Here is a 27,850-nt window from a genome sequence, read left to right on the forward strand (position 1 = left end):
CGTCCCTAAGATTGTGAATTCCAAGGACTCTTGTGGTCGCGATTTCGCGGTGATGTGGACGCGCTTCACATTTTAAATAGGGCAAATCATGGGTATTGACCCAAGCTTTTAACTAATCGTTTTAGCTTGTCCCTTTAAATACATTTGCTTACATTTGCTTCCATAGAGTAGAAGATATACCTATGGATGAATGAAACATCATAATATCCCTGAATTGTCAGAGTCTCTCTTCTATCATAGTCTGACCAGTGGATGCTCATCAGAGTAACGTTACAAATAATCACTCCAACACGTAATGGCAGTGTCATCTTAAACACTTTATTTTATAGCATTAGCAATCACCTGAAAAAAGAAAGATTCATGGTGCTACTTAAGTCTTTTGGCAAAATAGCTTATCTTTAATAAGGAATAGGCCTATGTAAATTGTCTTCCAAATATACATTTCATACAGTAAAATATTGTGTTGAAAAGTAGCATTTAAAATTCTATTTTAGTCTGTAGTTTGTAAGATGTTTAACAATAATGGAAAAACAATCCTTACACTGAACACACTCAACTACCGATACTCAATTACAGAAAAAAATGGACAATAGCAAACGATATTCACATTGTTGCACAAATTTTAAAATAAAATAAAAACAAGATAATGAACAGTCAATCTATTCATAAATATGTTATTTACCTTAACATTGTTTGCCTGACACATAAAACTGAGAAATCTGCAGAAAAATATCAAAATTAGCTAGAAAATACAGGGAATTGTTTGACATCAAAGAAAGCAATGTGCCAATGTGCTCTTGCTGAATCAAGTTAGTGTATTCTTGGAGCATGAGTAACAAGCACTAAACAAGGTTATGTCTCTTTGAGAATGAAAATGATTTAATACGTTAAAACTGGCACATTCAAGACGAGGCTGTGAAACGGCCTACTGTTCTGCTTTATTTTTCTTGGCCTGAATAGATTCCACCTCAAAACGGGATGCTTGAGCTACAGAGAGCTAATTTAAACAGACAAGAAAATATAAATATTGATGTCAGAATGATGCACAGTACTGAATAGCCAGACCCAAATTCACACACTCAACTTGACCACTGGAGGGCAGCAAAATGTTGTAGGAAAGAACACAGAAACAGGAGGGGGGGGAATTACATGCATCACTATGACAGAAATGTGTAACAATTGATTCGCCCAGAGAGTTGACTTACACCAAAACCTCTATATCAAATGCATAATGCTTAATTTTTCAACAAATATGCCATCATGAGTTTCATTTGAATGAGTTTTTCCCATATTCATTTCAATCATCTTTTGCAAGCTTCTGATAAGTAGTCTATCATTTAACATTAGGGATATGTTTAGTGAAATGTAATATTTTTCAAATACACAACAGAGTAGTTTGATTGTGGTCACACAAGCATACTAGCAGACATCCAAACCTCCAAACACAAACCTTGTCTGTTTCTCTACACTCTTAGAAAAAAGGATTCCAAAAGGGTTCTTCGGCTGTCCCCATAGGATAACCCTTTCTGGTTCCAGGTAGAACCCTCGGGTTTTACCTGGAACCGAAAAGTGTTCTACTTGGAATCCCAAAAAATATTTCAAAGGGTTCTCCTATGGGGACAGCTGAAGAACCATTTAAGGTTTTAGATAGCAACTTTTTTTCTTAGAGAGTAGTGTAGTGGCAGGGTGCATGACTTGTACTATATGTATCCCTTAAGGTTCACATGTGCAAAGACCATTAAAACAAATTCCTGCAAGAAATCTCCGTCTCTCACATCAGCTTGTAAAGGCAGTGACGCTGTAACAAAGATGTCCTTAAAAGACAGACCCTGATTTGGACTCTTGCTCTGTTGACCTAGTCAAAAATCACACAGGAGAAGCCGTAGCCTCCCTTTTGGATGTAGATAACGTCAGACTGCAGGATACAGAATGCAGCTCTGAGTGAATAGGGTGTTCTGTCACCGAACCACTCCCTGCCAATTACTTCGATGTGCATGGTCCATATCAAATTTCTTCCCGTACTTTGGCAGCAAGTCACAGTCACCCGTTATCATCCAGTTTGTAGAGCAGGACTTGAGCCCCGTGGCCAGGGGAGATGCTGGGACATGTGCCCAGGCCATAGAGGCATGTGGGGGAGGGGTAGGGAACCAGGTGGTAGTGGGGTATCTCCTCCAACCCAAAGGACTGAGAGCAGCAGTCTGCCACCACCACCTTCACACGTTTCCTGTCTGGGTAGAGCAGCCGCTGCCCGCCTGAGCCCCTGTCACAGGTCCCCTGCCTCTCCTCTTCCTCCTCCACCTCCCCCTCCACCTCCTTCTCCTCATGGTGGATCTTCCTCAGCAGGTTGTTGATGAGCACAGAGCGTCGCAGGTAGGCTTCAGGGTCCTCCAGGAATCTCAGCTTCTCCAAGGAGAGCTTGAGGATGCAGCTGCGGTCCTCCTGACGTATCAGGTGCTGAAGAAAAAGAGGTTGTGATTATGAGACAGACACATCTAAAGTGTCATGTCATAGGACAACAGATTGATGTCTGAACATGTCAACACAAACAAAGCAGTTCGTACTTTTTGAAAATATCCATGTAGGTCGCCATGTAAATCCTCCTCTTCCGCATATTTCCTCTTGAAGTAGGCAACTTTCGACGTTGTTGAATGGTTTGATCTCTATTCAAGGGAATCGACTGCTTGAAGCACAATCAGGAAAAATGCAATTACAACCTTGATAAAGCTCTCCCTTTGAACACATTAGTGAGGAGAGATTATGTGGTTAGAGGAGTGACACAGATTTACATAACAGCCCCAGCAGTAGTGGAGTCATATCCACGCCACGGTACATTACCTGATGATGACAGCCCAGAGCCACAAATGAGTTGTCTGACTGGGGTCCTGATTGCTTGGGATGTTCTCTGAGCCTCACACATTGCCTTCAGGGGCCTATAGTGGAGGAGAATGAGATATAAAGAGAAAATAACAGATTGGAGAGACACCTGTTTTATTAAAGTTGTAAATCACACACAATATGTTTTCATCTGTATCTCAAAACAACCATTAAAAAATTATTCTGCACAATTTGAAAATGTGGGTTATGTTTTCTCAGATGTCATCTCACTGCATAGGCTATTTACCATGGCCAGATTAAACAGATTATTTTTTAAATATCAAAGCAGATTTTGGTCTTCTTTCTGCAGCATGTGCTTTGTAGGCGAAGCTGAAATCTTTACAGCCATTGCCATTTCCCCACACAAGGCTATTTACAAAGAAATTGGGTTGAGTACATGCGTGGGTAGTCTGTGTGTATCTGTGTGTGTGTGTGTGTGCGCGCGCGCGCGCGCGTGCGTGACACAGAGAGAGAGCGAACAGAGAGAACAGAGAGACAGAGACTTTCTGATATTGCACTTATTAGTGCATTTTCAACAGAATGACACCTGCTATAACACATCGTTTCACTCCCACTGCAGTTAGGCACAGTGGAACTGTAATATTCCTATTCAGGGGATCAAACAAAATACCTGTAACACAAATAAGGCATTCACCTGCTTGGACAAAAAATATCATGCAACTGATTGATCTTCATGATTATGTTGATGATGATGATACCATGCAATGATGATGTCTTAATATTACTTAGCTATCTCTATCAGTTTGGAATGTCACCTATTTGTAAGAGTCACCCACACATTTGATCAAATATAATCACATCAATAAAGAAAATTACCTTATGATGGCGATCTCCAACAGTTCATAAAGCACTTCAGCAAATCAGCAGTCCTTTTATATGTAGGCAGCCTTTGAAGGTAATGCGTTCTTCTGGATGTGTCTGTCCAATGTGTGACCGTCCGTTGCTGCGACATTTACCGTCTGTGCCAATTATCCCGCTCCAAGCTCTGCCTTAAGTTTGCGCTTCACACCCAGTCACCGTATCTTCGTTTTAATAATCCCTTCAGTGTACGAAACACTCCTAGAGTCTTAAAATATCCCTTTCTGTGCAACAAGCAACAACACCATTCTCTCTACAACCTCATTGGTCTTCGCCGAAGCAGATGTTTCCTGTTGCTAGGAGAGTCACTAGGCAATGATGACGCTTCATCATCAGGCTCCATTATTCTCACATCCTCTAAATGTGCTCCTTGGTTTCCAATTCCCCCCCCCCCCCCCCCCCCCCCCCCCCCCCCTCTATCTATACCTAGGTGTCTCTCGCTCTACTTGGGTGTATGGGCAACCTATTGACTGGATGAGTAATTATTTGATGTCTGATTTAAATGTAAACCTTTTTATTTTACAGCTGCTATGATAGCCCAGATATGACACATAAACAATAGTGCCCTATTCAACTTGGTTTAGGTACAAATTATAGAGTTCTTGTTTCCCCCTCTTAAAACTGGAATTATTAACTAAATCAAGCATCTGCTGGATTTCATTTATCTCATCCAAAAACACTTAGAAACCACAAGATTGTATTCCTAATCTTTCATAATCCTGCCTATGAGCCTGATGATTTCCTTAGTGTTTTGGGCAAGGAGGTATTACAACTGAAAACCTTTCACACTATGGGACCAACTATGTCCTGCTGATGACCATCATTAAGACACAGCCATTCTGAGAATTAAGGCATCTTAACACGCTCAAAAGACTTAAAAACCAGATGGCAGCCAGTTTTACTACAACATGGATCTTTATTTTATTAGCAAGAACAAAACTAATACAACCAGTATGTGCAAAAGTACTATCTATGTCATTGTCATTCTTTGCATGCATGGTGCAGGCACTGTGTATATAGGCATGAGAACAAATCAACAGTCCGTGCATACAGCTGCATCTCACAGGAACATTAAACATGGTTGACTATACACTCATGCTAATTTTTTTGCATGTATTTCTATTTTATGCATCTATCAATTTCACCCCATACAGGCATCAACTCTTACCCTTACGATACAGGCACTTCATTAGAATCTCACTGTGTGGAAGCTGAAAGCTAACATGCTGTAGTAGTAACATATACTTCAGAGGGCATCTTGAACATTTAAAATGTCCAAAAATATAGAGGGATCATGTACAGCAACTCTTGACATGCATACAATACATATAATTGGTTCAGCCGGTACAGTAAATAACATCTTATCAATGTAATGGTCATTCTGGAATCATTGGTCAAATCATTAACCATACAAACCCGTGTTATAAACATGACATGAACTGCACCTACCAGTCATATCAGGTTAGGTTAGTTCATCCACAGAGCAGAGGAAAGTCTCTCCAATTGTGGCATCCATAGTTTGTCATCTTGTAATGAAAATATCATCATCAAACGTAGTGCTATACTTTTCCCTGAATCAGCTACTTACTAAGTCAATGTTCTCGCTAAAAGTGAAAAAAAGTGGTTTTAACCTTTGATACAAATGTAAACGTTTGACCAACCTTGGCAATTCTAAGACAGCCACTCAGTTCCAAGGAAGCTCAAATATATTTCTCCATCCATTCTTCTCATTGGAATAATTCCATATGTGATTAGGGTGATTAGTTTGATTGGAGGAAATTGCCATTTTCATATGTAGCACAGCTCTCTAATTGAGTCAAACCCTGGTGTTTTGACTAAGAGTATGATTCCCCTATGCAACCCAAGGGACCTAATTACATCTGTTGTCTATCCAGGAAAACAGAGTGGTTGTGAAGGTTGCAGGTTCAATGCTCCATAACATCCCACAGGTCATGGACCATGGATAATTAACTCAAATAGCAGAGAATAATACTGATTTACATTCCACCTCAGTACTTCATTGAACAATCAATGACTGCTTAGATAGAGTTAATCAGACAGGTCCCATAGGAGTCCACAAGCCAGATACTGACTGAACTGTAGGTACACTAAGGTTGAAGACCAGTGGACTAGAAGGTCAGTAAACTGCTATCCAGAGGTGCTTTGCAAAATATGCTTAGTAGGAATACAGTTGCTCTAAAATATCCTCCTTGGTGTGAGAAGCCCTTGACCTAGGGTGTGTAATAAGTGTAATCACTCAAAAGCAGCTACTGCCATAGGATATAATGAAGCTGAGGCAGACTTGGCCATGAGCATCAGCATCATCTTCATCATCACACTGTACGGTCCAAGGACTGAAACTACCAATGAGCAGAGACAAATAATACACTGCTTGAGAGGGTCATTCATGGCATGATATTATTAACAGATGCACTGGGATATTTAAAGCCTCTTTTCAGCTCAGCATGGATGGCAGTTGAAATTAACTTTACCCTGGGAAGTCACTAAGAAAGGGCCACTAAATGAAGAGATTGAATCTGTCAGACAGAGTGGACAGATGTTCTCATCAAATAGAGTAATATAAAGAGGAATAAAGAGTCCTTCAGTTGCTTGTCTGAGAGCAGGTCATGTCTTACAGTAGGAGAGGAGGAGTAAAAGTTGTAGATGAAGATACAAACACGTGTGATAAAGGACAGAAAGCATGCTCATTCAATGTGAAATTACCCTGAACTATACAGTTTCAAAACCTAGAAAAGTAGAAAGCAGGAAGAAATCTATCAAAACAGTTTTGAAATTCAAATGATTAAATGTATGTTTGGAATGATACAAAAGAACAAAGATTTCAGTCTCCCTTTCCCTCATAAAGGAAGAAATCATTCTAAAATATTTGTTTTCTTCACCTTGAAGTGTGGCTGAATAAAGTACGATAGTAATTCATCAAAAACCATTGTCCTTGGACAATCATAACAGTATACTCATTTTTGTATGATACAATGTTTGACATCTTCATAGTAGATATACAGAGAAGACCAACCAAACTGCTAGCTGTCTGTGACAACACAATGTAACTATAGTTTAAACCAATACTCAATAACCTTTTCTGAATTTAAACTTATAAAAACCCATAGAATAAATGCAACAATTGATCTTTTCTGTATATCCATATCGGCATAATTGAAGCACTTTTTTTTTGTTTTTTTTGCTATGTGATATCCTTTTTTGCTCATCAATGGTGTAAACAGGTGTGTGGAGCTGTAGGTTGCAGATTGATGGGGCCGCAGTAGTTGTGTTGAGGCTCTCCTGCCTACACAGAGCAGGTGTCTGTCTGGGGACTGGATAACTCCCTCCACTTACCAGGAACAACCAGCTTAGTAACTAGGGGCCCGATTCCAACCCGAGTGAAGAGTGCATAAATGGAACGGAATTCCGTTTTTATGCACTTTTCTCTCTATGCGTATTCTGACCTTGAAATTAAGCATGAGAATAGCATGCTATTCACCTGCTATTCGTTCAGGGTGGAGATTGACTAAAGTAAGGTGTGGCTGAGGTGTGTCTACTGATACGCAATATTCCGTGTGTCTACTGATAAGCGATAATCTGACCGTGACTTAATTCCCTATAATAATTTAATCAATTTTGCGCGCAAGGAAACTATGTATAAGGTCTAGCGAACCTGCCGGTTCCAAGTGGAAAAAGCATCTACTTAATATTTTCCAAAATAAATAACACCATTTTCCATGCACTTTAATTTACAACTTGATAAGAGCTAGGTATATGAGCAAACTGTTTGGATAAGGAAATTGTAAATATAAACTACACTTGTTTTAGATATATTCTACTTTATAGTCACTGGGGAAAAAATGTGAAACCAGTCATATGGCAGCAAACTGAAGCATATCAACATATCAACTTTCCCACTGTAAAGGTTATGAAATGCTGGGCCATTATGCAGACTTTTAATTGTACTGCCTTTTAACTTGCAGGGATGGGCACTCTCGAATGTCTTAATTATAGGCTACCTCAACTTTCTCTGTCTCCTATTTCTATCATGTTAAATATTAGACACTATCAGCATTGACTGTCAGTAATCCTAATAACACACATTCTCCTGCCAATTTACTGTTAGTTCCCTCAATTGCTATAGCCTACATTATCATTCCATTTAAATACATTGTTTCGTTTACTTTCATTTGCTTCCTCTGTAAACGCTGCTACGGCCATGTGGTTGTTGCTGAGGATCATTAGTAACAGTTGATAATATAAAAATATATATGTAGGCTAATTAAATCATTACGGAGCAGGGCGCAGACCAAGCCGTAAATCGCATGGCGCAATACCTGGCCGTGTCATCACACAGTTCCATGGTTAGTGCAGGCAATAAACATGGGTATAGCCTACTATTGTACACTATTCTCCCTATTATAATTATATGTACACTAATCTTCCAACATTACCACTGGTTAACAATTTTAAGAATGAATCAAACCACCGTTTTCTTTCTTTCGTGCATAAAGGCTCTCCAAACCAGTTTTTTATGATTCATAAATACTTTCCTAGCACTAAATAATCTACAAGATCAGAGTATTTTTAAATCTACCATTTGATGCTGAAACAGAGACGAATATGCATATATTTAGATGGTGCATATTTAGATGGCTTTCTTTCATTGATCCCTAATATTCTGAAACCGTTCTCACTATATATTCTCTGTGTCTGTGGACAAAATTCAAACTTAAAGGTACACCGTATTTAAAAGGATGGTTCAAGATAAATGTACAGAAAACCCTATTGAATGAAAACTCCACAAGAAAATGTGTTGTCCAGGAAGTGCGTTGGTTTCCGTGGTTGAATTACATTCATTCAGCACGTGGAAGGGAACCACACCTGCAAATCCCTGTTCCCACCTTCATAAGGTAAGTCTGAACACCAACTACTGGGCGTAGGAAAGCGGTGAGTAAGAAAGGCATAAGAAGTCGGAATTGGGCCCTAAGTGACTGGGTAAGTGGTGGGGATTTGTTTCCCATCCTCTCCTCTCCATCTTGGCTTCTAGGCTTCCAGGAGGACGTGCCAGCGACAGACCTGCTGGCCTTTACACTCCTTCATGTCCAGCCAGTGCAGCTGCTCCTCCTCACCGCTGCTGTTCTGGCCCAGGGCGAGCCAGCCCACCATCTCCTTACGCTTCATGCTGCGGCGGTTGTAGATGGACACCATGAGGGTGACGTCACACAGCTGGAACAGGGCAACCTGGAACACAAAGGTCTCCTTGTAGACGGGGTTGGGCTGCCCCCGCCGCACTGATGTCTTACACCTGGAGATCTCCTGGCCCACTGAGTTGAGCAGAGTCAGCTTCCCATAGGTGTCTGAGGGAGAGAGACAGAAAGAAAGGAGAGGCTAAGATAGAGGTAATGAAGTCAAGAGGGATAAACAAAAAAAGTATGATTGACTAAGTCATGATTGCATGGGGGTGCATTCTGTTTAAGAGCCATTTTGATAGGGTGTATGTCACAGGAGGTTGGTGGCTCCTTCATTTGGGAGGACAGGCTTGTGGTAATGGCTGGAGCAGTATGAGTGGACTGGTATCAAATACAGCAAACAAATGGTTTGAGGCCATTCCATTGGCTATGTTCCAGCCATTATTATGATCCGTCCTCCCCTCAGCAGCCTCCTCTGGTGTATGTTTGTATAGTTTTGTCAGTTTTGGACTGTCATTTGTCACCACTAGAGAGCAGTCTCACTGAGGTTATGGGTCATGTGGTGGGTCAGGTGTATAAGGTCACCGGTAACCAGGTAGTGGTCATGCATGGGTGAACAGGAGATTCAGCTGTTTCTTTTACCGCTATTCACAAGATTGCCTTTAACACAGATTACTGAACCACAAACCATCACGGTGAATCATCAAGTATAATGTGTCATCATACTCTTTTATTCATTACATCACCCAACAATATATCTACGTCTGGACATTACATAATTTAGTCCAAATAAAATAAAATCATTAGCGCCAGAGGAGGCTGGTGAGGGGAGCTATAGGAGGACGGGCTCCTTGTCATGGCTGGAATGGAGTAAAGAGAATTGTATATGGAAACCATTTTTGACTCCATTCCATTAACTCCATTCCAGCCATTACAATGAGCCCGTCCTCCTATAGCTCCTCCCACCAGTCTCTTCTGTTTAGGGCATCAGAAACATCACTCATGCATCAAGTGGCGAATTGGAACTTTGCAATAGCCCTTACAATCTGATAGTCTGTACGTATGATGGTAAACATGGGTGTGTGTGAGGGTGTTTGCTCACCGGGCGGCCTGTTAATGGCAAGGTTGCGGAAGTGGCTTCCCTTGATGAGCTCCACAGAGAGGCGCCCGGTGGTGGCGTTGTAGGACAGGCCCACCAGCAGCTCAGGGACGCCCCCGTGGGTTAGAGACTGGGTGGAGGACGCACTGTCACTCTGGGACACCCCAGCTAGACTGACCTGAGAGTCAACACTCTGGAGAACAGGAGAAAGTTACACACATACAGTATAAGTTTGCATCGTATACAGTAACATGTTAGCAGTGTTTTGTTGTGTCTTTGGGTTTATTCTCTCACCTTCATGTTGCTGCGGGGCTCCAGCACCAGCGTGGTGTCCATATCTCCCCCCTCTGGGCTCAGCCCCTCAAGGCGGACCACCTTCTCCCCCATCATGCGCTCGCGGGACATCCGGCCCCCCAGGGCGTAGAGCCGGAAGCGCAGGGCAGAGGTACCCAGCTCAGAAGGCTCCAGGTGTGAAAAGCGGAAGGTCTCGTTGAATTCGGGCACGGACCCCTTTTGGACAGAGGTCTTATGGCGCTGCTTCTTTGCCGGGAGCAGGACCACATGCACCTGCCACGAGTCCATCCCACTGCGCCCTTTGTCTGGGATGTCCCGCGCGGTCACAACGGTAACAAACAGCTTCTGAGAGGCGGCCTTGTAGTCCAGGGTGACCTCGAGGTCACCACATTTGGTGATAGGGGGGCGTGAGGTGGAGCTGGGGGGGCAAGGGAGGACCTCCTCTACAGGAAGATGCTCCTGCTGAGAGGAGGGGAAACAGAAAACACAGACAGTTGCTGATATATGCTCCCTGCGAGAAGCCAACATATGAAATAGTCATCAATGTCATAATTCTAATCACATACTGTATTTTGCATCAGGCAAAGATAGAGGATGGTGTTAAAGAGAAAATTGACGCCAGCCAAGCAGCGCTTCATGCGGTCAGTAAACACAGCATCGATTGGGTCATCATGTTGACAGAGCAGGCGGAGTGTTGGTGTTGGCACGGCAACCACAGCTAAGATAATCATAGTGGCAGCTACAATATACTGCACAGATCAGGCGACATGCGCTTCTTCAAGCTATATCCCTCCCCAACCCTCCCTTCATTTACTGACACGACAACCTGACGCTCAAGGTTAGCCACGACTCAAATGATTCAAAACAAACAATATACAATGATGCTAACAATTTGCTTTCATTCACGTGTATCTGTATGTGTTGTTCCATTCACATCCATTTTTATATATATATATCCACTATATATCCACATATATATATATGTATATATATATCAATACATGTCGAAGGTATCTATTAGCTACCATCTACATACCATGTTCTATTCGACAAAGTGAGTTGGATAAAAGGTGAAAAAAAGTTAGTGGGATACTCATGCACAGATTGCTCCCCATTTCACACACACACACAGCGACAAGCTGTCGCAAAAGCACGTCTGGGCCTGGGTCTGGGCAGACAGTGAAATGGAGGCCTGCAGTGCTAGCCAGCATCACTTGCCCACTCGCTCTCACCTCACTCCAACTGGGCGCCTAAATCAAACATGACACATTAGTGCTTTAGCACAGTAGCACACAAACACAACGCTTATGCAAGCATTAGCAATACTCAGTAACGCTTTACAGCAACAGGTTGTGCCACATTTCATCAATATTTATGAGGCATAAGGAAGGAGTTATGTACTGTTTCCAATGTGCCCCTGGGCCTCATGTCAGCCTTTTCTTGGTATGCCCAAAATTCATCTGACAGGAAAAGACTGTGGGACTAATACAAAACATCTTCTCCTTGTCAGGTTCCTCATCAGTGTGGCATGATGGACATAGCTGCCTCTTATTGCCAACCAACATTTCCCTTGAGAAAAAACGATGTTTCTCTGTATAGCAAAGCTACTGTATGTTATTAGTAGGGCTAGGACTGTTTCCTGAACCCTGATCAGGAAACCTTGGTTACCAGGCCCAAGGTGACAGCGAGGGCTCGTTGGCTGCAGTACCTCTGGGCTCCATGTGGAGGAGCTGTCTGTAGGGTCGTTGTTGTCGTCACCCTGGTTGTCCACGGCTGTCTCCATCTCAAGGCTCCCCTCAGTGGCCTGGCGACTCATGTTGGGGGCCGGGCTACCCCCTGTGTCCAGCGAGCCCTTCCGTGGTGGGCCGTCCAGCACCTCAGCCTTTTCCTGGGACCCCAGGGAGCCCCGCTTCTCATCCCCGTATGACAGGGGGTTCTGGTAACTCAGCCTGCTCAGGTCTCCGTCCACGTCTGGGGACGATCACAGCAGGGCTTCATAAAGACACAATATCACATGGAAACATACAGAAAAACTCACACTGAGATATTTTGTATTGGATGCAGTCTGAAATGGAACAGGCTTCCCTTAATAAACATATCAGACAGAACAGACTTCTGTAATTAAACATTGTCATGAAACATCCTTGGGATATGAAATACAAGCCAGCCCTGTGTGTATAACATAGTAATTGAATCCATTTTATAAACATAAGCAATATAAAGCCTCCTATTTGAACAGAAATTGCATAACTTTTCAGAAACCTGTTCCTTCAATTAGTGTGGCTGGTATGGGGCTGTACCATGAGCTGATCAATGGCAATTACCTCCAATTCTGTATCATTAAGGGCAGACCGACAGTTATATCAACGACTACAGAGAGTGATCACCATGGCAACAGGGCACAGTGTGACTCATCAGTGTGTGTTGTGTGTTCCCAGGGTCGATCAGACCACTAGTTATATCATAACACCACCAGTCACATGCTCGCTGGAGGAAGGAAATGTGGTAGTTATTATGAATCATAGGTAGTTATTATGAGTCACAGGTAGTTATTGTGAGTCACAGGTAGTTATTGTGAGTCACAGGTAGTTATTATGATTCACAGATAGTTATTGTGAGTCACAGGTAGTTATAGAGTCACTGAGGCATGTTGAACCCCCATGACAGGATGTCAGTCATACAAACAAATGGATTCTTTGTTCAATAAAATAATTTAATTCAATGAAAAAATATTTTGGCATAGTCAGGGAATTCATAATGCCAGGGGCCTCCAATGCATCTAACAGGGGCTTTGATGAACACTTAGACTTGAACTGTACTCTTTATGTACCAGTAACTAGTGGTGGAAGAGGGGGTTGGGTGGGTAAATCCCCCCTTATCATCCAGGGCCATGACATCTGTATAATGCCTGGGTCTGCTGTCACCACTTAAACTGATCATTCTTATAGCCTGTCGTAGACAACAGCCACCATTTGAGTCCAAACAAGTCACTAATTAATCTAAAGACCCAGAGCGCTCTCTCACTATCTCTGTGTTGATCCCTCACAGAGTGGGCCAACCAAGCTCAGCCTGAGATCTTTACAGACAGCAGTCTGTGATGAAATGTTATTTTGGGGCTCTGGAGCGGTGGGTTGATTCATTTACATCCCATTGGATCAGATTAGAGGACATGTTTTGAGTGTGTGTACAGATGTAGGATCTAATTTTGAGCCAGTTTGTTACAGCAGGAAGATAATCCTGCAGCTACAGGAAATGTGAATTATTATGTGGATTATAATTAATGGACATTTTTCTAGGGCTTGATACATTTCCGTAAGAGAAAATCAAGTCTGAAATGTGGAAATTACAAACTTCAGAAGCCTTTCTAAACCTCAAATACACTACAAGTTTCAAATGTCCTACGTTGCAAGAAAGCTCTCCTGCAACAGGGTGATCCAATTAAGATCCTCCAATTAATCTGTACTCTGTACTGTGTCAGAATGTGTGTCTCTGTGTGCCTCTGTGTGCGTTATGTATGCGTGTCTCTGTGTGCGTTATGTGTGTGTGCACGTGTACCTTCGCAGTCTGAGGGCTCTGTGCTGCCCTCCTCCTGGTCAGAGAGTAGGCGGGTGAACTTGTGGCGTTTTCCCGGTGCAGCCTGGGCTACAACCTCGGTGGTCCCTGTAGAGCGGAAGCTCTGAGAGCGAGACACTGAGATCTCAAACTGCTTCACTACCTCGTCCTCACTATCCGATGAGCTGGACTGATCCTCACCATCCCCGTAACTGTTCACTGGGTGGACCAGAGATCACACAAACACACACACGGAATGCAGAGTTCACAAAGAGAAGGAGAGAAGGTGCAGGCAGGAGAGCTACTATAGAACCGAATGATTATAGTAGGATTATAGTAGGAGAGGAGAGGATAAGAGAGGAGAGGAGGATAGAGAAACACATCAATAAAAACAATGTGAATATGATCACATCAATACGTGTGCTTGTTAAAACTACTGCTGAAGGCAAGACAAACACAGGAATGAATTCAAAGACCATTTGATAAAACGATCACAAGCACAACCCGCATATCCAAATTGGATTGTGCCTGGCAGATGAGTGTTGGATCACTGGGACTTTAGTGTCAACTAGTGATCTAACATGCTATGAAACCAGAACAAGGAGAGCAGGAGAGAAGTGCCAGCTGTACATCCCCAAAGCATTACAAAACAAATTAGCTGTTACCTGTTATCCTTTCATACACTCTCTCTCTCTCACTCTCTCTCACTCTCTCTCTCACTCACTCTCTCACTCTCTCTCTCTCTCTCTCTCTCTCTCTCAACAAAGCATTTAATCTGAACACCATTAGTTCCACCAGTGATGGACAGAAAGACAGTGAGTAACTTGGTTATGTAAGTGTCTGTTGACATATTGATTGAGGCTGTAATGGAGATGTATCACATGTCTCTGGCCCTGTCTCCCTCGTCAGTGTAGGTCACCCAGTACAATACCACCCTCTTTACCTGAACCATACATCACCATGGTAACCCTTGGATGGCTCTAGTGAGTGGGTGAGAGGCTGCTGATTGATTTGCTGTGGCCCTGCCCACCTCGTGTTCAATGCGTCTCCAGGGCTGCAGTACCGAGAGCCATCTAACCCTTAATATCATCACACAGTAGGGTTGAATGGCGGAAACCCGGGTACCGTGATTTACCGTGATTTACTAGCCAAAACCACAGACAGGTCTACATGCATTGTGAACTGCGTTATCATCTATCTCATCATGGTAACTTTTTGTTACACTTGCTGCAGCGTAGCCTATGCTACAATAATATGAAGACCGAATGTGCATCTAATTTACCCATCTCCATCTCGCTTTCGGGAGTCACCTTGTTTTTTTAATTGTAAAGATTTTATTTTTTTCTTATTGCAGCTGCAGAGTTTTAAAATAGCCTATCACTCGAATATCGTTGCTTTAAATCAGTGTACACGCGAGCACTCTCTCGCAGCCTTTCTCTCTCTCCATCAACTCTATTCAAATTGCATCCAAAATAGATAATCCTGTTCTAGATTGATATATATAGCCCTCTATATATAGATTTCCTAGCCTACCTCTTCCAAGTAATAAATTCAATGCAGTTTTAGCCTAATTTCTTAGCTAACTAATGATGGATTATGCATAACAAGCTTATAATTTATAGCCTCTGTCTCTTGCGCAATACACAAACACCTGTGCTCCTCTGGCCTCTCCTTAAAAACTGCTCCTTAGCTCTTAGAGTCCCATGCAGGAAAAGCTAGACTAGAATAGCTTGCTGGACATTATTTCTTTGCATTTCTTATGCCAATAGACTATTCTAAGAGGGACGCAAGCTCTTGTTTGCTGAATGTTATATACAGCAGCCAATAGAACTCACCGGGAGTTTAAAAGAAGAGCGAACGCACGATGGCGGTAGGATATAGCAGTTATTTATTCAGACTCATAACCATTCAATCTTCATGAAGAGAAGTGAAAGCCATCTGCATCTAATTCTAGTACTATATATTATGTTAAGCATGTCATTAAAATGATGAAGATGAGGACAAACTTATTTCATTTAACTGTTGTAAGCGAGGAAGGAATGAAGAAACAATAGAGAGAAAGTGGGGGTAGGCTACATATAACAACATTAGGGGAAATATTATAAAAGGTACATGTGAGTCAGCCTACCACTAATTCTACAAATTGGCCCTATTATATTTAACATTTAAAATCTAATTAGCTAGCCTACACTTGTAACTTTGCTGGCCGCAAGTGCTGCACCCGAATCACGCTCTCTTCTGCTTCATCCTGGTTTGAACGATGTGAGTAGGCCTAATTCCAGTCCATATAATATTGTATAATACAATACAGTACAGTAATACAGTTCACACTAAAAAAGATTAGCCTACTGGAGCTAGTTTAATTTATTTACCCAAGAGAGCATATAGCGAGCTACATCTATCTGTCACATCCTGATCTGTTTCACCTGTCCTCGTTATTGTCTCCACCACCTCCAGGTGTCACTTGTTTTCCCAGTGTGTCCCAGAACTGTCTCTCTGTGCCAGTTCGTCTTGTATGTCCAAGCCTACAAGCGTTTTTTTCCCGTTTTCCTGCTTTGCCTTTTCTCCTTTTTCTAGTCCTCCCGGTTTTGACCCTTGCCTGTTTCTGGACTCTGTACCCGCCTGCCTGACCATTCTGCCTGCCCTGACCCCGAGCCTGCCTGACCATTCTGCCTGCCCTGACCCCGAGCCTGCCTGACCAGTCTGCCTGCCCTGACCCCGAGCCTGCCTGACCATTCTGCCTGCCCTGACCCCGAGCCTGCCTGACCATTCTGCCTGCCCTGATTATGACCTTTTGCCTGTCCACGCCCATTCTCTTTCCTATTCCCTGTGGATTTATGAAACATCTTAAACTCCAACCATCTGCCTCCTGTGTCTGCATTTGGATCTCGCCTAGTGTCATGATACTATTTATACTACCATTTATATTTTTCTGTCGTGTGTAACGTGCAGTAGCCTATATCGTATTATATATGGGATAATGGCACAATAATTTGGGCTTGGGCTCATAAAATGTATTTAATGCATGCCTCAACAGACTCGTGTAGCATCAGGTTTGAATTTTCATGCTGATCAAAGCTTTTATCAAATCAAATGCTTTATAATGCTTTTGAATGACACTTCCGGTTTTGCCGGGAAATACCGGGTTACCAGGGAGAAAAGTGATTTATTCTCTGGGTGGAACGTTTGTAAAATACCGGAAAAATATTCAACCCTATCACACAGTCATCACTACTGGAACATACTGACCACAGCTCCCTGCCACTCCAACCTCAGTACTCCACCATTACATCAATCACGCCAAGGCTTATCATTCCTGCGCCCAGGACCTTCACCACATCCTAATAGTTATTCTTGCAGAGCCCCCATCACTTCACTAAAGCCTAGTGAGTGCACAGAAGAATCCTCAAAGCAGGTTTCCATTAAAAAACAACAACATTTGATTCATGCTCATTTGACCGCACTAAAAGATGATTGAGAAAATAAAGTGAGAAGGTTCATCTGCACAATGCTGAGAAGACCTGTAGGTGCAGGCACAGAGAGCTGTAGGTGCAGGCACAGAGAGCTGTAGGTGCAGGCACAGAGAGCTGTAGGTGCAGGCACAGAGAGCTGCACAAACACATCCATCAAGGTATGCAAATGAATATGGCGGAGGGCCACTCCTGAAGTGAATGACCTTGAGAGTATTTGTCAGTCCTTTCAGTCTCCATGTGACAGCCGTAGCACATGTTGGAGAGCTCACTCTCAGAGCCCACATCTAAAAGTAGGCCACTCTCAAGTGCCTACAGTATAGCAGAGATCCATACAACTCTCACTCAACAGGGTGTGGGTGTGTGTGTGTGCATCCCTGAGAGGTCTGTGTATCTGTCACCCACGCACTTACACACGTATTCTAACCACCCTTCCTGTAAAACACACATCAGTACAGTACAGTGAGGATTCACATAAGACACTCTCTATTCACAATCTTCAAGGTGATGTCTGACATCTCAGTATGTCACAGTATAACAGACTGAATCTACTTCTGATATTGACCCACCCAGTGTGATGAAAGATAAACGCTTTACCTGCTGTGCCAGCCTTACTGGAGTACCGTGAGGCTGCCCAGCTCACCCTGCTCCCCACCACCTCACTCTCCTCGGGTATGATAGACAGACACTCTGCAGATGGGGCAGCCCCAGAACAGGAGCTGCTAGGCCTACTCATGCCCCGTAGAGCCAGCTGAGCCTGGAGGGCCTGTAGCCTCTGCTGGGGGTCCATTGAGGACACAAAAGCCCTGGAGGTCTGGGACCCTAAGTCCTCCTGGAGCTCTGAGGGATCAGACACCTCCTGGGTGTCTCCTGGTGAGGGTGTTGGGTCAGCAGACACTGTCTGAGACTCCCTAGCCTGGCCTGGTCCCTGGCCCGAGGGTAGGAGGGCCGCAGACAAAGACTCCGATACCTGGACGAACCATCCTTTCAAAGAAAGGATCTCCGATACAGGATCATCTCGCTTCATCTCGTAGCAGCGCACTGTAAACGACTGTTACTTCAGAGTGACATGACTGCAACTGTTGACTTGAGTACAGTATCAGCCGAAACTCTGCCTATCCAAGCAGGAGATGTTTGCTCAAGGGACTGAACGACCAGGAAATACCGGAGCCAAGAACACCGCCCTCTCCAACCACAGAGAGCCAAACGTTTACCTGGGGATTATGGGAAATGTTTGCAGTGTTTGACTAATGAAGAACAAAGCACAGCCTCCTCCCTGACTGAATGATTAGCATTAAAGGGTGCCATTGTTCTACTACCGTATGTTTCAAGATAAAGTGACAGCATTTCTACAATTTGTGAGAAGAAAGGAAGAGAGTGAATTACATGGATATAACATATTTTCCCCAGCCAGCCACTCTCTGGCCTCCTACCTGTCTCCCTACATTAGGCCCGCTCCCTCCCCACTGACAGTCTCTCACCTCCAGTCTCCATCCCAGGGCCCACCCCTCTAACTGGTCACCCAATACCAGAAACCCTACCTTAGGACCCAGAGAGCAGACAGACCCCACCCCTCTGCCTCCCATATTCCCCAGCCACAGGCTCATAACCCCTAGGCCCCAGTCAGGCACCATGCCAGTCCACTCACCCAGCCCCTGGCGGACTCCGGGCCTGCTGCGGGAGCGTTTCCCGCGGCCGTGCTGCTCCAGACATGGCAGACCCCCAACGCGGGAGAAACACAGCTTCTTATTGATGAAGAGGAAGAGGACGGCCAGAAACACCACAAAGACACCCACCGCAGACAGGAAGCCGATGGCCTCTGGGGTGACTGTGAAGGAGAGAGGACACACAAAGACACACTGATCAGACCACATAAACAGACAGCCTGAACACACACACACACACACACACACACATACAGTCATACACACAGGATACACACACAGACAGAATGGGCAACACTTTAGTAAGAGTTTCAGTTTAATTACGCTAACAGGGCAGAAGTTACATATTCTGGGTGTGGTATCTGCCTATTGAATTTTAAAGCAAATATACATACAATTGTACATGTTTCAAATAATAATACATGTGTTTGCAATACATAAGCTTATGAAACCTTCTTGGGATTTAGCATTGCATATTGAACATTCTGATTCTGATTCAGGGTTGTAAGTGTTACGTAACTTGCCATGTATTACACAACTCTTTTGAAACCATTCTAATGAATAGTAAAACAGAAGGAGTAGATAAACATCCCCCTCTGCTTGAGCTCAAGTTCAGAATCCTGTCCTTCTATGGACATGTTTAGTGAGCTGTCTTGTGAAGGCCATGAGGAGGACTTGTGTACTAACAGCCCCTTTACACTACACTACTTTGAAAACACAAAACCCGGTCCAGGAGAGATACCTGTGAAGTGTAAAAAAGACAGATCTAGATTCAAATCTCTCGTTAAGAGATTTTTCCCACACTACCTCCTTCTGAGTCACACATGAAGCAGGAATGTGGCTTTGGCCACACGACATCCAAGGCTAGTGTGAACAGAAAAGTTGCAAATCGGATGTTGAAGATAGGTAGATCTCAGTAGACATATTTTACTGATGTAAATGGCCCCTAAGAGAAAGACAGAAAAATAGAGTACTCCACTCCAGTCTCAATGACTCCTCCAACCAATGAATACAAGTACAGTACAAGAGAGAGCCATGTCTTTCTTTGTGGTTTCCACGACAACCTCCAAAGTGCAACGGAATCAATAAAAGGAGAAGTAGAGCTTTGCCATGACTCTATGCCCTGGAGAAACACCCTTTACAGATGGTATGAAGTCAACACTACTGGGAGGATTACTGTAGGTGTGCGTGGGTGAGTGTGTGTACAAGACGCTGAAGCATGTAATACAATTCCTTCATCCATTTCATTTCTCCATTATTCTATGATGCCTCTCGTTATTCTCTGTTCTGTTGTACTACTCTTCTCGCACTAAGCCTCTGGATCTGCTATTTCCCCAAGGTCTCTCACTGTGGTCTGTTACACATCCACATACAACAACCAGAGGAAATTTGTGGTGAGACCCAAAACAAGATAACTGGGGTTTCCTTCTCTGCTGCACACAAAGGGTCCACTATGTCTCTCTGAGAGCCCCCTGTGTCCCCATACAGATGGACAGGAAATGGACCAGGGTCAGGGGGTTGGGGCGACACCTGCTCCTCCCACAGAGCCCTCAGCAGGGCAATCTGCCTCTACCACACACACACACACACACACACACACACACACACACACACACACACACACACACACACACACACACACACACACACACACACACACACACACACACACACACACACACACACACACATCAGAGCCAACACTACTGACAATATCATCTGAGTCTTGACTAGGAAAACAAACCAATACCAATTCAAAAGCTGCATTTGAAACAGCAGGGAGATGAAGGATACCTAGAGTAGTGCCGAGCCAAGCAGAGAGGAAACCTAATTATCCCTGTTTGACTTTACACCAGACTGAAAGAAAGTGTGAAGTCCCTTTGTTCAGCTCCACTATAAGGTAATCTAAACACCACTGTGATAATTCTCACACTAATAAGAAGCTCTATGGACTGATCTCATCATCATGTAGTTGAGGTGCAATTTTACCATGCTTTCAGTCATCCGTTGAATCTAACCCTGACTTCAAAGTGTTCTCTCCTCTTCCTGGTTTCATCTCAACGCTGGGTGGGAAAGTCAGCAGCATAATAATCAAGCTAATGTTTTAATATTCACGCAGAACCACATTGACACTCCAGCAGGCATGCTCTTACTGAATAATCAAACAGGATCATGCACAGACAGGCATTAACATTCAAACGCATCTCTCCACTCACATCAAAATAAATCTCACATACCCAGCTAGTTCACAGCCCTCCAGCAGAATGAACAGAATGAGCCAAAGCAACATCACTCAACTAGACGACTATAGTAGAATCAGATCGTCTCGCTACAAAGGAAAAGTCTTGAAGATATGGATGTATTCTCTGCTAATGAACTTGTTTCAGGAGAGTGAGACTTGGAGTAGACAGGTGTGTAATAGAGAGAGGGGCAGGGCAGTGAACAAACACTGGTACTGTATGCTGTCTATTGGCTGTGTGATTGTGTGAGTGGTCCTATTGTTTGGGGTAGCAGCTGTAGTTGTGCCAAGGTACAGGACTGTGTGTGTGTGTCCAGTCTCCAAGCATGATCTTTATTATAAAATGTACTGCTGACTATGTAGATTGGCGCATTGATGTTGAGGTGAGGACACCAACATGTGTTTGTGGTACACACTGTGCCTGGGAGAGAGAGAATCCGTTTCTGGGCAGGGGGTTGAAGAACCCAACCCTTATATACCACATTATGTTTTCTTCATATCCACTATGTTGTTTTCTCCTTAGTTCAAACCCTATGACCACAACGCCTATCTCACAGCTCAGAAACACCTGAGCATCACAGCAGTAGTTGGTTTCCTTGGAAACAGCCCAATGGCTCTGTTGAGGATAATGTAATGAGTGTCTTTGCCCACACGTAGAGAAAGGACCCATGTTACCATGGCACTGCCAGTCAGTCTTGCCATGATTGGTCAGGAGGACAAGAGCTCTTCAGTGATGAGGTGAGTGTGTTAGTAGGGATCAGAGACAAAGGGCAGGGCCCAGAGAGAGTTGGGACCAGGAAGCACAACAATAGTCAGGGGGTCGTGATTGATAACAATCATGAACATGTGGGCTATAGCTACTGTATTGTATGTGCTGGGGCATGTGTTCCCCTGTCTAACCATGCATATGAGAAGAAGGTAATACTAACGTCAACATAGAATAAGCTTGACGCAGGGAAAATAAGTAAGACTGAACACTCACATGAATGATCAAGGCCTTCAGTCCTGTTTCAATAACCAATATCGGAGCACTGTCACAATGTTGATGTGCAGATGCCCTCTGCTGGTTCCATGAGGTTGTGCATGAATATTCTGCAGACTGAGCAATTTCATGTAGCATATGCAACATCATGAAAGACAATACAATACAAAATTACACAGACCCACACACTGGAATGAGGTCACAATCTACGTGAATTGAAATAGAGGAAATATCTGTCTTCCCCAAACCTCTCTGTCTTTGATGATTTAGAAAGAGAACGTCCTAAACCCATGAGACTAAAGAGCATAGCGCCATCTGCTGGACATTTTAGTCGTGGCATTCAATAGAACAACCAATTTATCAAATGACTCCCAGAGGTCTGCGGAAATTAACCTTCTACAACGGGAACCTTTCATTTTGTTACATTACTATCAACGTAAGAAAAATATCTGCTGTTTCCTCTGATACAAACTGTATAGAGGTCCAAAGAAAGTGTAAATGTCAAGTTCTCTCATCTTCAAACATTTTAAAATCAATCAAGATCTTTTTCCCTAATCAGCCGATATCATGTTCATACATCTACCTATCAGCCGGCACAAACTAGACTGAGGATATACTGATGAAATGAAAGCAGCTCAAATGTCCTGGCTGAGTGGAATAGAGCAGGTTCTGTCCCTGTAGAGGGGAACTGTGAGTCTGTAGGTCCTCTCTCACCCTTCATGTCTCACACTGAGCTTCCAGTTAGAGCACTCCTGCCCCCAGTCTCAGTTGAGTTATGTAGCACTATATTGCATCACTCCAATATGGTATCCTTCCGCGTGGCAAGATAGGATTTCAGATTAGAGTTGTGTACCGGTTAGTGTTGATGCTACTGCTGAGCCCCTTAAATAGCTGCCGCCACACTACTTCCAGCTCTTCCTTTTCTTGGTTCATTCCAGAGAGGATTTGCTTGGTAAGAGCTCTACGTTAGCATGCATTAGCGCAGAAGTATACCCGCAGCTATTCAATAGCTTGGAGCAGCTAGCTAGCTAGCCTCTCCATCTGGGTGCTCTGCTGTCCCCCCACTCGGTTTGGCTTGTGCCATCTTGTTTGGTTTTGTCTTTGTTTTTATTACTTGTGACAGCGTACCAACCTAGTCGATACTCGGTTTGGTCGACCAGTATAGAGGCGCTGAGAGTTTGTCTTAGTTGTCTGTGTGAATTGTCCGTACACTGGAACCCTCACAGTTTTAGTATGGGGGTTCGGGGACCGCGCCTACCCCACAAGATCAAGAGACTATGTATGTTTCTTGCAGTTCTCCCCTAAGAGTAAGCTAGGTTTCGCGAGGCGCACCATGTTTTCATCTCTCACAGGGTGCAGCCATCTTGCCTAGACTTTTCTGTGTTCCGCGGTGAACAAGTTTGCAAAGTAGCTAGCTTAACAAGAGGTGACCATTGCAGGACTAAGCACAGTAATAATCCCTTAAATCCCACAGAAGGCGATCTTCCTCGGGATGTCCATAGACTAGACTCTCATGAGGACACCTCCCAAATGTGAGAGTAAAAAATCCTATACAACCTCAACCGCTTCTGTCTCGGACGAGCCCTGTCGGTGTTAGAGTGCCAACAGTTACTCGACCTACTGATGGTGGCTACCCTGTTGGTTCCATCAGGCCACTCCAGCAATGGTTCAACTCCCACGGCCGTTACCCAAAACAACACAGACACCATCAACTGCTGGTGATGAGTGCATGTTTGAGGACCCTATCGAAGTGGCTATCCTGCTCCTTCCTGTAAAAGAGGGTGGGCCTGATCAGAGTCCACCGCAGAGTGCTGGTGTGCGCTGACGCCTCTGATGTTTTGGGGAGCCGTGTTCAGTGGCATGGCAGCCAGCGGCCGCTGGAGCCCCCATGGTGCCTCAATGTGCTGGAGCTCAGGTTGGTTCGCCTAGCTCTCCAACAGTTCCAGCCCTACCTGGTAGGACAGCATTTCCTGGTCCAATGGCTCGGGAGCGCTTGCCATGGGCCCAAACCCGCTTGGCATCGCTGCAAGCAGAACATACAGTATCCCCTGGGTCCTGAAAAATGCAGGGGACATGCTCTCTCAGCCTGTCGGAGGGGGACTAGAGTCTACACCCTCAGGTGGTGCTACTGCTTTGGTACAGGTTCGTGAGAGCACAGGTGGACCTGTTTGCAGCTCAGGAGAACACTGATTTCCCCAGCTCTTTCTCGATGTCAGACCCTATAAGCCCTCTGGGTCTGGATGCCCTAGCTCACGATTGGCCGGCAACGACACTTTACGTGTTCCCAGCATTTCCCATATACTAGACAGGGTCATCTTGATGGGCCACCAGCTGCTCTTGATAGCTTCATGCTGGCCCGAGACCACCATGATTCAGCCTCCTGTTGTCCCTCCTCTCATGGACTCCATGACAGCTGCCCCTGAGGCCCGACCCGCACCGTTTCCAGCTTTGGGCTTGGCCTCTGAGAGGCATTAGTGGACCAGTCTAGGCCTCCAGGACAATGTGGTGAACACTTTGCGGAGCGCCATGGCTTCTTCCACCAATGTATCATATAAAATGTGGCGGGGCATATTCTGTACCTGGTGAGAGAGTCATATGTGCAAGCGGTTTTACGGTTTTCACAGTCCCAGCTCGATGCGGCATCCACATTGAGAGTGTATCTAGCCGCAATATAGGCATGCCATTATGACGGCGAAGAGGTACTATCGAGTCAATGTTGCCCCCGCCAATGAGGTCAGGGCGGCTGTGCTGGAGGTTCCCTGAGTCTGACGGAGGAAGTCGGGACGGAGGAACACCGCGACTATGACTGCCCTGAGCTCAGTCCTACAGGACTTTGCTCTCTGCCTGGTCCTTACCTAGTTCGCCGATTCATCTGGTATTGTGATACCATAATGGAGTGATCCAATATAGTGCTACATAAAAGGTTATGTATGTGACCATGGCTGTGTGAGCTATTGGATCACTTCAATCCTCTTTGTCTGTGATCTACGGCACCTCGAAAAAGGACAAGGTGGAAGTAGAGCGGCGGAAGCTGTTTAAGGGGGTCAGCCACAGCCTCAGCACTACATGATGCACTGGACTAATCTGAATGTATCCTGCCGCGAGGAAGGATACCATATTGGAATGAACTAATTATGTAGCTCACATAACTGTGGTTACATACGTAACCTTCGTTCTGTTCTCAACCTACTTCCTTCTCCCTCCCTGTGTTCTGTCTGACTCTACAAGAACTAGCTCCCTCAATCTCTCTTAATGTTCTTCCTGTCCAACTGGGCTAGGCCAAACACCCTTCCTGAATAATGCTCTCAGATGCAATAACATGGAGCGAGGTGATGACATCGATCAAAAAGTATAGACTGCCTTTGTAAGGTTCAAACACATCTAAGATAAAGTGTTGGCCCAAATTGTTTTTTGATGATTACCAAAATAATTAAACAAGTCGTGTCTGTGTGTGAACATCTGACGTTTCATGAAACTATATAGATTAATATGCTATATTCTGAACAGAGTTTCAGACTACAGTAAACAGGAAATACTGTACATGAATAACACATGCGCACACACACACGGTCAGTTCCAGGACAGCCCTGTCTGCCAACATGGAGAGAAATGTATGAATTACGCATGGCCCTGTAACTAGGCCACCATTAGCAGCAGCAGCAGACACAACAGAGTGCTCTGTACTTATTCAACCATATTCTCCAGCTCAGAGGAGCTTCTGTACAACACAAAGCTCTGAAACATACAGAGATAAGAGATCAGAGAGCATCTCTTCAGTCTCTCCATTGTGGGAACTGAGAGAGGAGGTTGGTTACGGTTGAGTTAGTCTACAGTACAGTATGTCTAGGTTTTCCCCAGGCTTTGTTTTGCAGTTTGGTGAGATATGGTTCCAGACCAGTTGTTCAGGGATAGAATGTCCACTGGAGAGTGTGGCCACCTCTAGGGATATGACCCAGAAAAGGGATCTGAAAGTATGGCTGCATGTACAGACTTTCTAGTCTCACAGTAAATCCGCATATTTACCTTAAAGGAGGTCTCGACTCCACCCACACCTTTCCATAAGTTTATATAAACACGATTAGGCATTCTTAATTAATATACTATGAGTGAAAAATCAGGCACACCCCTCATGAATGTCCATGCTGGCAACTAGAAATGACTATGTGTTTCTCAATGTCTATGTTTGGCAAGTGAGGGCGAGTCCAACTGCTGGTGAGTTAGTCTCTGTTACTTTATCACTACAATGCAGGGCCATTCAGCTTTGGTACAACAGGCTATTGAAATAATGTGACAGAATAATAAAGATAGGTCAGTTGTTAGATAACTTTACACATTTAATAAGGCGCTTATAGTGTGTGTGTGTGTGTGTGTGTGTGTGTGTGTGTGTGTGTGTGTGTGTGTGTGTGTGTGTGTGTGTGTGTGTGTGTGTGTGTGTGTGTGTGTGGAGTCAGTTAGGGGATTCTACCATTCATTGAAGTCCATACAGGCTCCTGTCAGCTATTATTCAACCTCACAAGTGGTAGCCTATTTATGGCCTGATTTGTATATACTAATGTTGTACCTTGTCAAATGTTGACCTAGATTAACCATTCCATTTGGAGATGGCAGGCTATATCAAAAATATAACTTATGTGTGCCATAGCCTACATAAAATGCAAGTACTCATCTGGGCGCAGGCCTATCCTTAATTCCAACACTGAATCGAGTTCTAATCATTTGCGTCATAATTTAATACATAGCCCTCAGAAAAGTCAATAATAATGACTGCAATGGCAGGTCGTCACAGGAAATATGGCAAAGGGGAATTCTCACATATGCCAACATACAATTGCAGAGCACAACATGCGTGTTAAAGTCGTAGCTGAAATAACGGAATTATAGCCTATTATGTCAGCCGACGCAGCCAACACAATTATATATTGTATCACTGTATCAAGCAGTGTAAAATGGAAACATTGTAGCCAGACGCACCAAGAAAAAAGATAGCTTCAATCTCAACCGTATAGCATATGCAACAGCAGATCGTGGAATTAAATAATTGTACTAGCCTATCGCTTGCCTTTCCTCTACTATAAAAAAAATACATTTGTTCATTTTCTCTATTGGGATACTTACTATCTGTGGCCATGGTTGAGTCTGTTAAAGGTCCGATTTAGATGTGAATAGTATTAACGTTGCAGTGGCATCCCCGGTGGCTCACATTGTCCATAGATTGCCGCACGGATAGCGGCGGGTAGGGGTATACTGGCTGCCGTGGGCCGTTTCCTCGCCTCCTTCCGCAGTTGCCCAGCTCTCTAGCCGCATTCACGGTTTAGACTCTTCCTACCACCCTGACGTTTCTCCAACACACGGTCCCTCCTAGCCTCAAAACAATGACGTGCTCGCCCCCATACCTCTCCCTCCAGTCTCTCTCTCATCTTCTCACGAGTGACCTTATGTTCACCTACCTGGCTTTGACCAACAGAGCACAAAATATTTTCTTTCAAATTAAATAAACACTTTCGTGACAGATGTACTTGGACCAGGTCGGTCTTGTTAAAGACACGTTGGCCAAGTGAGTGACCTAGATAGATTATAGGATAAATAAATGACTCGAAACAATTCA

The 27,850-nt window shown here is 44.1% G+C and overlaps 1 protein-coding gene and 1 long non-coding RNA gene across 4 annotated transcripts; both read right to left on the reverse strand.

The window, feature by feature from the left end:
• Positions 1 to 296: 296 nt before the first annotated feature.
• LOC109894441 (uncharacterized) lies at positions 297 to 4,145 on the reverse strand. The gene is made up of 4 exons (XR_002255871.2): positions 3,712 to 4,145; positions 2,836 to 2,930; positions 2,562 to 2,677; positions 297 to 2,454 (listed from the first exon to the last, which is right to left on the reverse strand). It is a non-coding gene; the product is annotated as an uncharacterized LOC109894441 (long non-coding RNA).
• Positions 4,146 to 4,646: 501 nt separating this feature from the next.
• Positions 4,647 to 27,702, reverse strand: syt16 (synaptotagmin XVI). Of its 3 annotated transcripts, XM_020487123.2 has the most exons (7): positions 27,361 to 27,702; positions 19,009 to 19,188; positions 13,894 to 14,109; positions 12,047 to 12,309; positions 10,339 to 10,800; positions 10,048 to 10,237; positions 6,755 to 9,113 (listed from the first exon to the last, which is right to left on the reverse strand). In XM_020487123.2, exons 1-7 carry the CDS (start codon positions 27,371 to 27,373, stop codon positions 8,800 to 8,802), a joined length of 1,638 nt encoding a protein of 545 aa, XP_020342712.1. In that variant the 5' UTR covers positions 27,374 to 27,702; the 3' UTR covers positions 6,755 to 8,799. The 3 variants fall into 3 exon arrangements, with proteins under 3 accessions (XP_031684781.1, XP_020342712.1, XP_031684782.1); XM_031828921.1 differs by lacking the exons at positions 19,009 to 19,188; positions 27,361 to 27,702 and adding an exon at positions 17,958 to 18,772 and having other exon boundaries at positions 4,647 to 9,113; XM_031828922.1 differs by lacking the exon at positions 27,361 to 27,702 and having other exon boundaries at positions 19,009 to 19,239.
• Between the last annotated feature and the right edge of the window lie 148 nt (positions 27,703 to 27,850).

The sequence above is a fragment of the Oncorhynchus kisutch genome, linkage group LG7 (assembly GCF_002021735.2).
Source record: "Oncorhynchus kisutch isolate 150728-3 linkage group LG7, Okis_V2, whole genome shotgun sequence".
Taxonomy (NCBI): Eukaryota; Metazoa; Chordata; class Actinopteri; order Salmoniformes; family Salmonidae; genus Oncorhynchus; species Oncorhynchus kisutch.